General features: G+C 36.2%; 1 protein-coding gene across 1 annotated transcript; it reads left to right on the top strand.

Annotated features, from left to right (window-relative positions):
- The first annotated feature begins 70 nt into the window (after positions 1–70).
- On the top strand, positions 71–15,037 carry mRpL37 (mitochondrial ribosomal protein L37). The gene is made up of 9 exons (XM_086971223.1): positions 71–354; positions 1,826–1,961; positions 3,363–3,497; positions 4,661–4,788; positions 8,112–8,247; positions 10,655–10,938; positions 11,031–11,034; positions 11,343–11,696; positions 12,803–15,037. The coding sequence occupies exons 1-9, from the start codon at positions 305–307 to the stop codon at positions 12,887–12,889; spliced, it is 1,314 nt and encodes a 437-aa protein (XP_086827349.1). The 5' UTR covers positions 71–304; the 3' UTR covers positions 12,890–15,037.
- Positions 15,038–17,569: the final 2,532 nt, after the last annotated feature.

Below are 17,569 nucleotides of genomic sequence, written 5' to 3'. Positions count from 1 at the left end.
TGGTACAAGCGCGCAGGTCAAAAGATTCGTAGCACCGCTTCGTTCAGTTTCAGCGTGCCACAAAAAGGTGGATTCGAACTAAAATAATAAACACACGCCGGTGCTGGGTGCGCGAGTAGTGCGCGTAAGATTTCTGTTCTGACCATTATTCGTCTTCGTTCAAAATCGTTGAACTGGATTATAATTCGAATATTTGTACGTGTATCTTGGTTACAGCATTGAAGTTATTGAAGCTGGCACTAGTTGTAAAATACACGTCGTCTCTGTTTGAATCGAGCTATAAAGTGCAGCTGTAGTTGGCAACATGCGCGTTACTCAAGTGTTGCTTAAGATCAACAAATATCGTTACTATAAGTAAATATTTTTAGGATATTTCTAATAGATATATCCATTGATTGCAATTTTATCAATTGAGCGATGTCGCGAGCTAACCGCGTATTATGATACTAAGCAATGGTATTATATGCATGTGTTCTAGTATATGTAGCATTACGCAAATCGCAAAAATTTTATTATAAAAGTCATAATAAATTATTAATTAATAAATTAATTAATAAATTCAAAATATATTGAGGTAGCAAAAATAATAATAAAAATTATGTTACACCAAACCTAGCATAACTCATAAACAAAATTTCCAACTGGCAGTTTTGTGACAAAGCTTTCAACAAAGTCATTTAAAAAGAGAGAATTTGAAAATTTTTATTTAATACATCACTTTTGTGAGACATAGAATAAGATTTTAATTATCTGTCTCTTAGTAAAACTAGATGTTTTAAGTCAACGCCCACTTAGCTTATAAATCAAACGAAAATTTCTAATTTGAATGCCCAATTGGTGTATATGTATAACGCGTAAAGTAATATAGGCAGTGACCGATAGTGTAGTACACGTAAATTTTTTTGACCCAACTGGAAGAGTTTCCTTTCAAACGACGTTACATTTTATGCAAACTTTCATTATAATAGACGTATAGTAAGTGTACCGTACCCACACTTTAAAACTACTATATACTACTGTATTCGTACTTCAAAATACCTAACATTATGCGACGACTAAAAGAATGGTTCATTCAATTTAAAGAGGTGCCTCTAAAAAAGTACGGGAGATCGGAACAGAGATTTTACCGAAGGTGTATAACAAGGACTTAGTTAAAAAATTTAGAAAATTTGGAGGGCTGAAACTTTTTGAGGCTATCAGGAAAAGAGTTATTCATGAGTAGTTAGTCTCGCTCTAGTTTAAGAAGTTGTAAACGCATATCGGGTGTGTACAGTGCGATTAGTGCCTAGGCACCAAGAAGGCAGGCCGACGGAGCAAATTAGTGTAAGGATTTGTGAAACAAGAGTTCTGCCGCAGCTATTAGTAAATTGAAGGAACCATATATTTAAGTGCTTTCACATCTAAATTTTTTAGACAAATGTACACAAGAGTTGTAGTGAAGCTATTATTGAAAGAACTATATATTTAAGTGCTTTCACATCTAATTTTTTTAGACAAATAAACTTGTAGCACGTAAGCATGTGGTATTAGCCATAATTTTTACTTTTATACGAAAGAAATTTTTAGATAACAATAATAAAGCATCGAAAGATATCCTCAAAATTAGTCATCCAGATTATTTCAGCTGTAAAACACAGAACAAATTTCTCATTGACACTAACCTGAAATGTAATTGTTTTTTTATTTTGGTATGGTCAGATGCTTCCTCTTGTTGATCGTTTTATAGCACGATAAAAATATCAAGATAGACTCTATTTCCAAAAACTTTAATGTGAAGAGCTCTTTAGGATAAAGCTTGCTTGTCGATCCTAAAAATGAATAACAGGGAGTTATGGCAAAATCGTCGATCGATAAGGAAGGTAAAGGACTTAGGAATTCCACAGTTTCTGATCGACAAAAAGATCCCCGTCTACGATGCCGTATCGTTTGCAAGTAAGCCGGACCGCGCTGTTGATTTAAATGTGAGTATATATATCGATTGTTATAATCACTACATTGATCTGAAAAAAAGTGAAGCTTATATCACATAAAACAGCCTAGAACCGCATTATGTATACAAAAACGTCCAGCTTGGCGCGAGTAAAATATTGTGGAATAAGTTTGGTGGTAAAGTTTCTATACGTATTAACGTACATTGAATAAACTTTTTTTACGAATCACAATCATGGAAGGTAACCTAGATCAGAAAGACGACTGCGATGGCCCGGTTAGGTAATTCAGGCAATATAAGTTTAATTAACCGTTCTCCATACACTCCAATTGTAACTCCTTAAAATAAGTAACAAATTAGATTTTCTAATATTTACTAAGCAAGATTTTCAAGAATTTGTGAAGAGGCCGTTCATAGCATCAAAGACTTTGCCCTTAGTAGAGGTCCATTCGCACAGTTAAACATTATGTTTGGCCAGAATTTCTTCCACATTATTGCCAAATTAAAAATCATTACTCGAATGTGCGAGTGCGATTGCTCAGCATGAGAGAAATTGGTGCAAGCGGTTCCAACCACTTAAGTTACACAAGGGGGATACTCGAAAGTCAATGCAGTAATTAGAAAAGTCACTTAGAAACCCAGAGTGCTTGACCTGTAAGTTAGACCAGATGGCACCACCGCTGTGATCTTAAGAGAAATGCTTGACTGGTGATGGCACTGCTGTGATGAAATCGCACTATAGCGTGCGTAACACGGGAAGTTCTTGGTGAAATGAAGATGACCTTATATGGTAGTACAATATCATTTCGGCCCACTTGCAAAACTTTTTGGCTCCTGTTAGCAGAGGGACAAACCAGTTCCTTACGCTTACCGAGCCTCGACACGAAGGAGAGTAGCATTCTTCTTTCTTTGGCACTGTGGAGAGCAGCCCTGCTTTTGTGAGCGGTGAAATTATATGCAAATCAGGGTAGGTTCAGAAGGTCTTAAGATTCACATTGTGATACCTAGGAATATGTAATGTTCTCAATTACTAACCTATATGAATTTACTACGTTTTTTTGCTTTCCTATTGCACTGTTTCATGTTCAATTAGCTGTATTTAATTCCTGCCTTTACATTTGCCTTAATTCGCGTGGATTTCATGTGACTGAACCATAACTACACAATGTGGTCAATCTTAAACTTAAAATTAGTCAGTACAAGTCAAAATTGGTTAGTTGTAACGCCAGTGCTTATTGCCGCTACATTATGAGAAACGATAAAGTGGCGCTTTAAAAATACATGGTCATAAATACATAATTATGTTCAAAGTGTCTATTTTTATTATCACTTAGTCAGCGGTGATATTTTCTTCGACTCAACGGAAACTTATTATCATGATGAAATCTGCTACCTAAAAGTAAATATTAACTTTGTTATATAATTATTTCAGAGTTTTTTTCCTGAAAAGCCTAATCGGCGGGAATCAAGATGGGCTTACATGATCGGACATAAGACTCGGTTGCTGGAGGGTGCTTCACAGGCGCAGATACTTACCAATTCCATTGCGCATAGTAAATTACCTAAGGTTAGTATCTAATTCCTCTAATCAGTCTTTAATGAATGCATTTTTCAATGAAATAAGCTGTTACAAAACAATGAGTTTTAATGTGCCATAGCCGTATATCTGGCCTAGGTACGTTGCAACACTGATTAGTGCTCACCAATCGGTTGTTCGGTCCTCACTGATCCTGTTGCTGACGTGTGATGGTAAACTGTCAGATCATAGTAGAAATATTAGTCTGGTTAAACATTGAACCTTATAGGCCTAGTAGTACTCCCCTTCGAAAGACTGCTTGAAACTGTGGTTGAGTAATCAATTAGAACGACACTATGCATTTCACATATGGGTTTTTATACACTATTATACTATCGAAGGAGTCGAGTTGTTTTTCATTGTAGGTTAATTTCTAATAAATTAAGCAGGTGGTTATCTGACGCAATACGGCTAGGCTATATTCCGGCCAAAACCCAGTATTTGAGCCAATTTGCTTGCAATGACAACTACCCTTAGATAACCCTGTTTGGGGACCTATCGCTTATTTTCCAGCCGCGGCCTTATAGAAAACGATCTTACATCCACCTCTGCATCGTCTTAGAAACTGACTACACGCCAACAACTTTAGGTCAGGAAAATAATTTTTGAGTTCGTTAAGAATTCACGCATTTAAAAGTTTGACTTTCTTGTCAACAAGCGAATTTATCTGAACAGTTCCGATTTATGTACCGAAGATATTTTCGGGATTTTCAAAAGTAGTGTGAATTTTGTTGATTTGGTATCAATCGTTAAAGTTCTTCAGGTTGCAGCATTAGCCGTTTCTTTTTCAAATCCGGAATGTCAGTTCTGCAAACTCAGTTCGTACAAAAATATTCCGCACTAACTAATAGATACGGTTTCCCTGCAGCTGTAGGTAAGTGAACTACTTACCTGGCACTAAAAGCTCTTAAACTAAAGGCAAGACGAAAATAGGCGAAAAAAAATAGAATTGACCTATTTGCTTACCCAAAACATAAGTCAACTGAACTCATGTAAGACTTGAGCGTTGAATCGGTTTACCAAGTGTATCTGGCAAGTTAGCTTGCAGTTACTGTGCTCACAAGAGAGCTTCTTTTCCTTGAATCATGATGATGTAATATCGGTTTTATACAATTTAGAATAGCTTATGTGAATTTATTTTTCTTTCGTTACAGGAATATCAGAACGCATTCAATTCTATGTCGCTGAATGAGAACGAGACCAAGTGGCTCCAAAATCGTCTGGAAATTATCAAACTTGATTCAAAACAGTTCAAACTACCGCATAGGGTCGATCCACAAAGGTAAGGCCAGTAGTATGCATATATAGCTTAAAAAAGTATTAAAAGTTTTCAAATCAAAATTGCAAATATTTATCACTTCTCAAAACAATACTACCAAATAAAATATGCGCTATTTTGGTCGATAACCTTCTTCCATTTTTCTGGTAATATTATAATCCCATCACTGTAGAACTGGGTTGTTTTTTTGGACGAAAAACTGTAGGTTTTTAAGTTGAAAGTGAATTAATACCATCAAGGGGTTCTGTAAAGACTAAAATACACGACAGCCTGACAGTGTAAGATGGCTATGGAGTAAATGCGTTGAAACCTTCCGCCTAAGTTCTCTCAATTTTTGTCGAATAGCTAAAGGTGTACGTCGTCTGTAGGCGAATTTCCAGTTGATTTTTTTCGATGGAGTATTGTAATCGTGTTAGTTTTTGACAGTCGGTGTCCGAATCAATCGTTTGCCAGGTTGCACGCCTTAGAATGCACGATTCCTTTCCAATCACCTTCTTTGGCATCAATCCAGACTTCACCACAAGTTGTGGAGGTTTTACTTCTTCTGATCATGATTCTTTTCGCATATTATTGTCATATGTAATCCACTTTTCATTACCCGTGTTCAGTTGATTAAAATGACTCAATTTCGTCATGTTTATTTAAAGTTTTGTAAATAGAAATACGGTCGAGTAAATTCTTTTGCAGCTATGCATGCAGCATCCAAATATAAAAAATAGTCTATGAGTCTATTGTAAGAATTTTTAAAAATAAGAGGTTTACGCCTCAAATTAAAACTATGTTTACAGGGAACGATAGTAAAATTGAATAAATACACACATGAAAGAGGTTTCTGCCGGGAAAAATTTTATGCAAATATCTGCTTCCAGAAAACGTACTCGGGCTACAAACTACTGTTTAATATCTCGGGTAAATTACATGTCCGGAGTTTAAGAAAAGAAACCGGCACATCTTTGTCACTGTCTCACCGATGAGAAATATAAATAGACAGGTTTGTCTTAGTGTGTTTTGAAAGTTACTGATTCCTACTTCCTGTTATTCATTCCAGTATTCCTGTTACTATTCCCAACTGCTGAACGAACTCGATCTTCCTCAAAATTGTAAAATTTAAAATTTAAGAATTTTTCTGGAAGACGGCCGGCGGTTAGGGCTGATCGCACTGAGTTTGCATGAGAAAGAGTTGACATCGGAACACCTCTAAGATTGCTTCTCGGACCTTACACGTTCGTCATCTTTGTCAATTGTATATCGTGTAAAATCTCGAATCTGTAAGAGGTTGGTTCTCGGATTTTTACGTCCGTGTCATTTTTGTCAAGTGTATATTGTGTAAAGTCTCGGACCTGTAAAACCATTGCCTATCCTCCTTGCCAGGGTTTTTGAGAATATGTTGAAGGAGGTTGGAACAGAGGAACTTTTGGTTTGTTTTAATGTTTCTTTTCCTGTTACTTCATTTTTTTATTTACGTGCATATTTTAATCTATACTCTTTGTACTACTTGAAAGTGTTCTATACTCTGTAAATCCGTTGTAATCTCCTGTGCAATGAGTGATATGTCAAGTTCAGACTCTCATAATAGAGGTTTCAAATGAAGAAGGAAGTGCACCTTAGAACCTACCTTGTTTCTTATTTTGCCAGTATTAAAGAACTGTTGGTACAGCACGGAATATTTGTATTGAGTACAACGAGGATTCTATAACTGAGAAGACTACTCACAATTGGTTTGCACAGTTCAGGTATGGATTCCGTCCCGGTCGGCTATCTGAGGTACACTTTTGAAGGAAGACGGCTGGCAAACGACTCATATAGTGGAGGAGAAGATGAATTGCAGCCGTATGAGTATGAACGGGCATCTTAAGTCAAAAAGAGAAAAGCAGAAGCCCGTGCACCCTAATAAATATCCCAAAAAACGATTTTCCGTTGCTACTCAACGTTTCGTTTGACAACGAGTAAAACGCAGCCACATTAAGTTTTTGATATTGATATTAGTCATTGATCATAGAAAATACCGTCTTTGCGTCGGTATAAAACAAGAAAACGATTATACAGTTTTAAAAGAGACGCACAAGTCCAGACTTATGCCACGTTTCCTTTCCGAAAAGACTGCGTTTGGTATAACTGGAAGGGCTTATATAGTGCCTGAGAAAAATAAAACAGTTAACAAAGGCTTGTGTGTTGTCTAGTTACATAGAAGTTGAACGAAATTATCCGGCAGAAAAGACTCTGCCGAGGCAAAGTCATCTTTCTCCACGACAATGCCTGGCCGCACATCGAAAAGATTGTAAAAATCAACCTACGAGGGTTTTTTGCATCTACATTCTCGAAATCTTGTTTTAACGGATTATTGCATTAAATGTTAAAATTTAAATGAAATTAGTAACCGTATATTTGTTCGTAAATAAAATTTAAAAAATGGCAGGAGAAGTTCTTTAATACCACATATGCATTTCTGACGAATATTTATATTGGTTAACAGATCAAAGATTATGGGCAAATGCATAGTATCAGCTGCAGATGTTTGATAATGGGTAGATATTCATAGTTAAAATATTTTCTTGCATCGCCATACAGGGTAAAATTGTCGTATAATGTGGTGCCCATCGTTTTCGCCGCAAGCTGCATTTTAAAATATTTTTGGCCATTTTTATAATTAGTAGGTATATATTATTCCTTGACAATAGGATTCTATGAGGCTATTGAGCTATTTAGTAATTCGTTATTAAGCTGTTGAGGAATGCACGTTCATAGAAACTAATGATAAATTAATTTAATAAATCATTAAGCAAGCGTTTGCAGCACCATTGGTCAGAAAAAAACGTGTTCCCATTTTATATGACAAAAACTAATCGATAACTAAGATTGATGCAAAGAGAATTAATCGAAAAAGCATTCTTTACTTAGTTTGATGGTAATTTTAGGTTATAATGGGCCTCGTCTTGAGTATAAAGTAGATATTGTATTGCACCTAGACGTACAAATTCTAAAAATTTTCAATTTATCGATCTGGCATTTCTCAAAAAGCTATGAAATACGGTATTTGCTATCATTATTATTGGACCAATTTTTTTATAGCTTTTCAAATACGTTTTCATATTATATTACGGTCTTTAGCTTTCCATGTCTAGAAATGTAGGGGATGAATCAAACAAAATTAGAACATTTCAAATTTTGAACAAAATAAAATATCATAGGTTTGATAAAAAGAGTATGTGATTTCGTGTGGAGATTGGTTCACATAGAATTGAAATGAAGCATTACATAAAGGTCCTACAGGTACAGTGCCACGAACTAACTCGTACGTATTGTTTACGCCAATATCTGTTTTACAGACCCTGGCATAGGTTTCCTCGTGAATATGGCCCTGGAATAGGACGTCGCACCTTCGAATTGATGTCTGCCTTGAATGATTTTGTGAGACTTAACTCAACACGGGATCGGGCTGTCTACAAGCCATTGGTTCATGAGGTGTGCATTATAGTATTAAAAGGATCGTTTTATGACAAAGTTAACATTACATCATCCCCAACACAACGGTCTAACTGCTGGAATACTACGTTTATTAGTAGATTGTTGGGAGCCATTTAGCTCGTCGAAAAACCTTTAAACTTAAAACAAGATAGGAAATGATGAATTATGTCAAATATTCCTTTATTACTTACATGTTGAACTCCGGAAGCTTCTGAAGAGCTGTGTACTAGCGAGTTGCATTACTATGCCTAATCTCGTGATCTATGATTTGTTTGAGACAGTCGGCGAGAGAATACGCTACGTCACTTATGACCCTCTTAAAAGCATGGAAGCGACTGAGATCACATAAATTTAGAGAATATAAGGAATGAGACCGTAGCTCGACTACGTTTTTTTTCGATTCGTGCTGCACTGGAAGTGTAGCTATGACCCATGCATTGTCGTCACTTTGCGAATCATACTGTGAGCTGTCGAGTACCGCCCCTGTTTAGTACATTCACCGAAATCACTCTTTCTCCTATTCGACGCTATTTTTTGTCTCCATTGTTCTCTTGTAGTTGCACAGCCTGACTCATGTCTGTGGCGACAATTTGCTCCAGATGGGTTTTTTGTTATTAGCAGTTGCGCAGATTCCCTCTAGAGTACATCATGCATACCTCCATCTTTGCTAAACTTAGGTGGTGAGGAACTCATTTTTTACTATTCTTTTTTCATCTTAAAAGTTTTCGTAACGATTCCACAATACTAGCTCTAAGAAATCTTATACTGAGCCGGCAGAGACCCTATTGTCCATGCTTCGTTTTTCTCAAAAGCTTCCGTAGCTACAGCTGCTTGGTTTTTCTGTTAGAGGTCCTGAATTATGGTCACCTCCTTTATAGCGTTTATCTCCCTCAATTTTCCTTTCAAAATAATCGCGTTGATAACGAAATGCTTTTTTGTCCTAGGATCAAATTGATTGTCCAGTGTTTTTTTACCACCAGCAATCTCATTTTCTAAAGACTCATACGCGATCACTGAGTGTTAATCTTCAGCACTAAACTATTTTTTTTGACTCGATATCTGCTGATGATCTTTAATCAACTTAGAGTCTTACACAGCCATAAACTTTATGAGAGTATCTACCAAATATAGTTTAAATTTATTTCTTTTAAGTCGCTAAATAGCTCCGGGCGGTCTGTTTTCTGCTAACAATTAAAAACTATTAGGACCGTGAACCCCATCAGGGTCGATATTATTAACCTGTTATAACCGAATCCGACGAACTTTGAAATCAAATAACTTTTGAATTATTTGGGGCAGAATATATTTTAGAGGAACTCCGATTATTTTTGACGCACTCGTCCCAACGTTCTGGCGGCTTTTGCGTGCCATAAATCTATAACTCGCGTTCCTGTATGTAATCTCTTTATCTGTGGCTTCTTAAAAAAAAATTATAGCAAGGTATGATTTCTCACCAGTTGTTCTTTTTTAGGCGCAGAAAATTTCGCAATTATTCGGACTTAGATCATAATGATATGCGGGTTGAAGCCAACGTTAAGTATTACTTTGCCCAGTCCAAAAAATAATTAAGACATGGAGACAAAATCTAGTGTTATTACTACGTATCCAGACTGTGTTTTCCGACTAACATGTCAACATAAATCACTTGAGCAACTCTAGACAGCGGGTATTTCGGTTATGGTTTCATTTTCGGCGACTATCTCCTAGTGCTCATTGCTAGTACTATCATCGCCCTACGTCCGATCCTATTTGGCATTGCCGCCGAATACGGCTTCGCTCCAGGGCGACATCACTCTCTTGCCTTTCCGGTTCGCGATAGAGATCAAAGCATCCCTCTTGCATCACGGATGTTTATTGGTTAAAGTTCCACAAATTACAGGTGGAGTACACCATACGCGTTTCCAACTGATCCGGAGCCAACTCATGAGGAACCAATTGTTAAACTATTTTCCACATTTTCAGTATTTAGATTATAATTTTTTAACAGGCTGCATATAAAGTGCCAGTTTTGATCAACAGTCTGATCTTCAACACTCCATTCTTCGTTTTTGAAACGTTTGCACCATTCACACACAGCGTTTTTCGCCTAAAGCCACTTTGCCTAATGTTTTGACCAATTTCTAATGTATTTCTACAGCACTGTGGCCTTTGACGGACAAACTTGACCACTGAAAGTTTATTTTAGAGACCAAAAAAAATTTTTCTCTCTGAATTTATTTCTCTTAAAGTAAAACATTGTAGAGTAGACCAATGTCCTTCCACACATTCTCAGAAGACTGGGATATTTGCCAGCCAAATTTCGTCGGCTAACGGCGCGTAGTTCAGCAGTTATACAGTTTCAAAGTTCGCTGAATTCGTTGGTAACAGCCTAATATAATATTGCACATAATCGGTTTTCTCCTAGTTGTCTTGCCAGTACATTGGAATGCCGAAAAAGAACCCCGACGGTAGCCTAGGGGTGAATCCCTATGTATATCAAGGATACGCCTCATCCGCAGTGACAGTCCCTATCCCACTTTCCGTATTGACGTCGTCCAGCTCCTCTGATGTTTCTGGACCCACTGGATCCCTTCCTTCGATGTATCCAGCGTTGCCCGAAATGGACCTTTGTAAAAAATTTGACTACGAACCGAAAACTTTTTGTCCTCTCTCGCCTTGTCCTTTCACTAAAGGCAAGTACCAAGTTTCGCTATTTTGAACTCAGAAATCAGATAAGGAAATATCATACATGAACTAACGATAAGTTTGGTATAACGAATCATGGGCAAAAAGTTTCACAGGAATGTACGATCTTTGCATGTAAAATTGTATGTTGCCGAAATTGAAACAGCGTATCTTTTATCAGGCATAATATAAATCTTCACATAATTGTATATTCTAAATACCTTACGGCATAAAACAACATTATTGTACAATGCCATAAAGAAAAACTTGGATAAATTGTCCTACAATCTTTCGGTCGTCTATTTGCGAGTATGTACATATTTTGTACGCCGCTTTATCTTAGATTGAATGACACTGTGGCTCCATCTTAAAACCTTCTAGCGATATGCATACGACCTTTGTGTGCTATATGCCAATAATAATAACAGCCACCTTTTTTTGCTCGATGCACATTTATATTTATTTCACCACTAGATGGCGTTCAGAAATCATCGGTATCTCTTCATACTCTGTTTATAACTCACCCTTGGGAAAACGACGACTGGAAGCCGTCAGAAAAATTAGGTAGAGCTATCATGCAGTCGTTCACGTTCGCAGCAGCATACACAGTTGGGCGTTTAGGAGAAGTGGTTTCTACGGAAGGCAGCTGTCTTCCTGTTGCGGATCGATTACGGCTTCAAACGGTGTATCACGATCTAGATACCGTTGGATTTATTGTCTATCATTTGAACACTTTAGCCCAAGGTTCGAGCTATGAACCGAACGGCGCCATTCGAAATGAGGCAAGTAATTTGTTATTCCTATAGTCCGGTATGAAATGCATTTTATTCTGTTCTCGAACGGCAAATATAAAACTGATCGTCGGCAGTAAATCAGTATCATAACGAGATTTAGTTGGCACAAGAAAAAACATTTTATATTTCATAGCATAATTTCGAAAATTCTCAAACGTCGTATTTACCATCGCTTTTTCCCGTTAGCCCAAACACACGGAAATAGAAAATAATAATATTTTTAGATCCATTTTTAAAAGATTCAGTGAATATGCACAACTAAGAGGCCGACAAATATATATATATATATATATATATATATATATATATATATATGGGTGCTTAAAAGATATTCACCAAGATATGTTTTCGAATCACAATGACACTTTGCAGGCGACTTATTTTATTGGAAATTAAATTCGCCATTTTAACCAAACTCCCTCCCAAATGCGTCGCAAAACAGATCCTTGTAGTAAATTAAAGCAGCTGTCACAAGTCATAAAAAAGAATGATCCAATTTTTTGTTATCTAGTGAGTGCAATGATGTAAATTAATCGCTTCATCATTCTTCGTTAAAAGCTTCATCACTATGGACAATCTTTCCCACAAACATATGTTTCTGGCTCACATTCTTCCAAATGACATTCGCAGAATCGGTTCAAATCATCACTATCGCTGAAATATAACTTTTTAATTTAATGTCCTAAAATACAATGGACACTTTCTTCGCTAGTGCCAAGTTAGGGACTTGACTGTCTTGTAAGTTTTTTAAATGTTTCATTATAACCTTCCAATTCTCTTTTTTGCTAATATTTTCATCCGATTAATTATAAGTCGTATAGGTGTATCTGCGTGGAACTCCCTACAATATTTTTTTCATACTTATGCTACACTTCTACAGTTTTAATAGGATCTTGAAATGAACTATTTATGCGTAAAAGTTAATCCTGGTCCAGTCATATTTTCCAATTAATTATACGCCAAAAGGAAAAGTAATCACAAAGTTATGACCCGGTAAACAATGTATACCTTTTTTTGATACAATCTCCATTTGTGAAAAACAAGAAATTTTCATTCTATGAAGCATCTGATAGCCTGTTCTTCTTTGATTGCAGTTGTACCACGAATGTGCTCCTCTTCGAGAAAATGACGAGCTCAATCCCCGTGTCCTGAAATGGCTTAAAGTGTTCTACGAAGCCTAGTTTCGGCAAACAATATACAAATCAATAATAATTTGTATTTGATATCTAGTGCGTTTCCAGTACATAGTCGTTTCATTGAAAACGCTTGTATGATAGCATGTGCGTTCTGTAATCAACTAGAACTGGATCTTGCGACTGAAACGAGAAAATATTTTAGTACTTTACTTCGAGTTTACGTGATAAATAAAAACATGTACTCAAAAACGAATAACTCCTCAGTCTACACCTTACTCCTCAACCGCATCCATTTTATTTAAGAAATTACGAAAAACAATTGAGAAGCTACTTGTGGATATTACTTTTTTCATTAACCTCACCGAATGGGACTCTTTGAAAAACAGTCACTTAACCAGTATGTGTTTTAGTATGAAGCGATACTAGTACCATACAGGAGAAAAGATTAAAAAAGACTATAGCTTAAGAAAAGTAAGCTCTCACTTAAAAGTGGGCATAACAACTTACAACTGGAAAAAGCTTAGAGATTTCAGCTTGAGAGACATTTGCCAGCAAGTATATTAATATAAGACTTGTCTACTTTCTCAATGATTTCAAGAACTGTTCGTGTTAGCCAATCGACTTTTTCGCATTTAACTGGGTATCAGCTTACCGACAAGGCCACGCTTCGGGGAACGCGCCACTACATAGCCTTGGTGGCATAGTTTATTCGTCGTCAATTAGATGACAAATCTCGTGTCAACACAACAGGAACTACAATTCATATAATGGAAAAACTTAGCTAGTACTACGTAGTCAAACTGAGCGTTAAGGAGGTAATTCAATTTTCACTCGTAAGATATTCGTTCCTACACCAAACTGTGTAATGAGAAATGAATCCTCCACATTTGTCACAGATGGTCATATCAGCAGTGGATGGAGTTTTTTGTATTACTTCTAGGATGGGGAAGCCTTTTGGAACTATTGTATTAACTAAAATATTTCATCAAAAAACTTCTTTTTCCTAAATCAGTATGCACGTGTGTTTAAATTCTTCTCTAACACATGTATTTTATTTGTATCATTATAATGCTCATCAAACGCTGCCACTTTTTTCCATGATTGGTTGCAACTTAGGGTTGTAGTTATCATCAAGGCTAAATTCGGGACCAAACTAATTGTCTGCTGCAGACTTTTGGCGTTTTTCGCTACATGTTAAGCAGTACTGAAAATCCTTGGGCGTGTTTTTTTACCTCTCCCGTATCACAGATTACGCAGATGGGAGATGCGCTTATGACTGGTTGCGATTTCACCTGCATAGCCGAAATGCTACAGAAATATGTTTAGTGCAAGTACTATTCATTACATCTTCAGGAGTCTGGTTCGTCAATGACTGCAGAAGCGGATAATGAATAAGTAGCAAATATTCAGAATAGACTAAATAGCCAAAATTAATGAACAAAACCAAATCACTCCTTGACCTTGTACTGCAAGGATCACATTAGTAAAAGTGTAGGAGTTACGGTTACATGCTCTATGTATTGCGCCATAATCATTAGACACTACTCTTACTACTCAACATTTTCGACAAGTTCTCAATAGGAAAATTGTTCAAACCTCAAAAAAATGCTAAACTTGTTTTTTGAGCCTTTACAGTTTTTCATACCCTAATATTCTACGATACCGGAATAAGCAAGTTATTATCCAAACGTCAGTAACCATAATGAACATTTAAATTGAAAAAATTCGAGAATTTAGAATTTACTATCTCACATGTAAAAAAAAGTTTAATATTTTATCCTACATTGCTTATTTTTTAAGGTGATATGTAAGGTATGTATTTTTTAAGGAATTTAAGGTGGTATGTATATACACTTCTTTACATTTGGCCTAACTTCGAATGTAAAGGTATGGAAATAAATTATGTGTTCTGAAACTGAAATGACATAGATGCAACATTGTATATAACTGTGTACACAACGGATGAACATATGAAGCTGCGACTTCAAAGTAAACAGTGTGACGAGATATGTAGCAGATCAATCAATCATGAAGTAGTCAATTTCTTAGTCTTGATGACGATAAGATTGGATCTATTTCTGATACACATGTTCCGTTTATTGCATCTAAGAGTGCGCATTGAAAGTTTTCTTTGACTAGTCTAATAAATAACGATTCAGGTTTTCAAGGGCCATCACTTGCATAAGCACTATATTTTTAGTCACTTTTCTTTAAATGCTGAAAACTCGTTTCACAAATTTTATTGTAGTTGTCGGTAGTAGTTTTTAGTATAATATGACAAAGCAGTGTAGTAATGGTGACACTTCTTCATGAAAAACAAGCGTTATGCAAAAAATGTATCCATATTTGTGACATAGTCCAAAAGGAAAAGCCATGACTCTTCTTGCCCCCAACTCGTACTCCTAGGTAGGCTCATTGTGGGCTTTGCGCTACTTTTCATACGAATCTACGCGCAAAATATACCAGTAAGCTATCTTTTCAAATCCCCTATTACTAGATATTACTTTTGTCAGGCAGTACAACTAAGCGGCTTCCAAGTTCGTAAAAAATTAATTAATAAATTAACAGTATCTCACTTTTTCAATATAATCACGCCTCGCGCTGATACAAAGAACTCGAATAATTCAAGCCAACCTAACCAATTGCTAGCTAGAAGAAAGCAGGTATCTTTTTTCGTGCCTTCGTCTATTCACTACTCCGCCTTTACAGTTAAATCGATTACAGTTGTTAATGTCACTAATATTATGAAGCTCACAGAAAAATCGGAAGTTAGGCTTTGTTGAATATAGAAAAAGCATTATCATCGATAGTGAATTTGAGTTAATAATCATTATAAAGTTGCATGCTTCATCAATACGGTTTCCTAGTGACAACTGCAGAAGCACGCCAGGAGACTGCATATAAAATTACCACATTTATTAATGACATGTGCCAAAGGTTTTGGCAGCAGCGCCACGAATATAACCATATTCGTAGCATCAAACAGGATTGACAATTAAAGATAGGATTACGCGACTGTTTAGGATTATCAGTCGGCGGCTGGAACTTATTTTCCAATTTTCTATACACATTTAGCAGTTTCGATTGCCATGTTATAGTAATTTTTCGATATAATACTTCCTGTGGCGCCGCAAATATATACACGTTTTCTGCTACAAAGCAACTTGGTGTCTACTAAATATACATCCCAAAAATGAGTTCAAACACATTTAACTTTTGGAACAAAAAAGTCTAACATATGTTTTTCAAAAGAGAAAATAAAAAGATTTCAAATACGTGGATATAACGCGCTTGCTGTGGACATAAGTTGTAAGTTCCACCTCGAGATAGTCATAGCGTTTCAGAAAGGAGAGAGAAAGCGAAAAGGCAATGTCCCTCGCCTTCCAAACTGACCCCTTGCTACCTTGCCTTTGTAATGCTTCCAGCATCATTTGTTGTCTCAAACACCCACATTAAGATAGGTTTTCATGGCTTACCTTAAGGGTTTCGCAAGTGCGAAGTGTTCCAGAAATTTTCTTGCCAGGGTCTTGCTGGACTTCTATAAGTGGGCATAAAGCTATCGATATTTTTCCGTTATCATTTTGGAGCTTTTCAGGGAGACGACTTAAAACAAAATTTTGAAAAGTGCTTAAACAAAATTTTAAAATATACTTTATTATATAACGAGGCAATATTTGTTTAAGCTGATTTTCAATGAATAGCACCAGGTTTTCGTATTCTAAAAAAATGATGGCTGCGATTTAGATCAATAATACGCCGATGAATCAATGTTTGTGTCCGAAATTTTTCGAACGAAGACGCATTTGTTGGAGATCTTTAGAATCAAGTGTATTTCGTATGCGTTTTCTCTTTAAAGTGTCTGTACATGCACAAATTTAAATAAAAAATGAAGTCTTTGTGTCGAACTTCCACTGTTCGCTTCTCGCTTCTCATTGTGCTGCTATTGTTTGTATTAAATTCTTTCAACAGCGAGGCCGATATTACAGGCATTTAGTCGTAGGTGTCTAAGGATTTGTAGTTACCTTTCTTTGGTATAAGGCAAGACAGACTAGCAACTGTATCCTTTAGCCCAGCCAAGAGCCAGTATAAAAAAATATAATCGGAAAAGTAAAAAAAAACTCTAGTCTAAACGCTTTGTGAATTCTCACAAGTGAAAAAACATGTTTTATATGGTCTTTAACTTGTCAGATCAACCTAGATCATTGTAAATACGAGTTTTCGATGCTCCGTGGTCAAGGTATCTCGCTTATAACTTATTCTTTGTAATCCCCACACTGTTTGCCCGTTTCTACAGGAACTATAATTAAACAAATATATTAAAATGAATGAGTAAGTTTAAACCAACAGCTGGTTCAAAATAGGTTTTGCTTAACAGTTCGTCGTTATATATTCTCATTGTTGCACAAACAAATTGTATTTTTCTTATTTTTCAACACCTTAGGTTAATGAAGCTGCTCACTCACTCACACTCACACTGGCTATGTACAATCCAAAAGGCGATTAAGAACCGGCGTAACATCTTAGAGAATAATTATTTTTGCTCGTTTCTGATAATCTCAATTCGCTACATAACAGCATTAAGTCGCTATATACAATGTGCAGTGCGTATTACAAAATAAAGTGTGAGAAATGATGCATGTAACTAGCGCTAATTTTAAACGTATACACTGATGACGTATGGCTGCAGACATTAGAAGTGAATCGCAGATGACCTAAATACGTGAT

Source organism: Varroa jacobsoni, unplaced genomic scaffold, assembly GCF_002532875.2.
Source record: "Varroa jacobsoni isolate VJ856 unplaced genomic scaffold, vjacob_1.0 scaffold_1155, whole genome shotgun sequence".
In the NCBI taxonomy this organism is placed as follows: domain Eukaryota; kingdom Metazoa; phylum Arthropoda; class Arachnida; order Mesostigmata; family Varroidae; genus Varroa; species Varroa jacobsoni.
The sequence above is the reverse complement of the archived record's forward strand: the minus strand, read 5'-3'. Positions and strand labels throughout refer to the sequence as shown.

Coding starts and splice junctions, on each gene's coding strand:
- mRpL37 (XM_086971223.1), top strand. CDS start 305: ATGCGCGTTACTCAAGTGTTGCTTAAGATCAACAAATATCGTTACTAT. Junction 3,498..4,660: donor CGCATAGTAAATTACCTAAG/GTTAGTATCTAA, acceptor CTTTCGTTACAG/GAATATCAGAACGCATTCAA. Junction 8,248..10,654: donor ACAAGCCATTGGTTCATGAG/GTGTGCATTATA, acceptor GTTTTCTCCTAG/TTGTCTTGCCAGTACATTGG.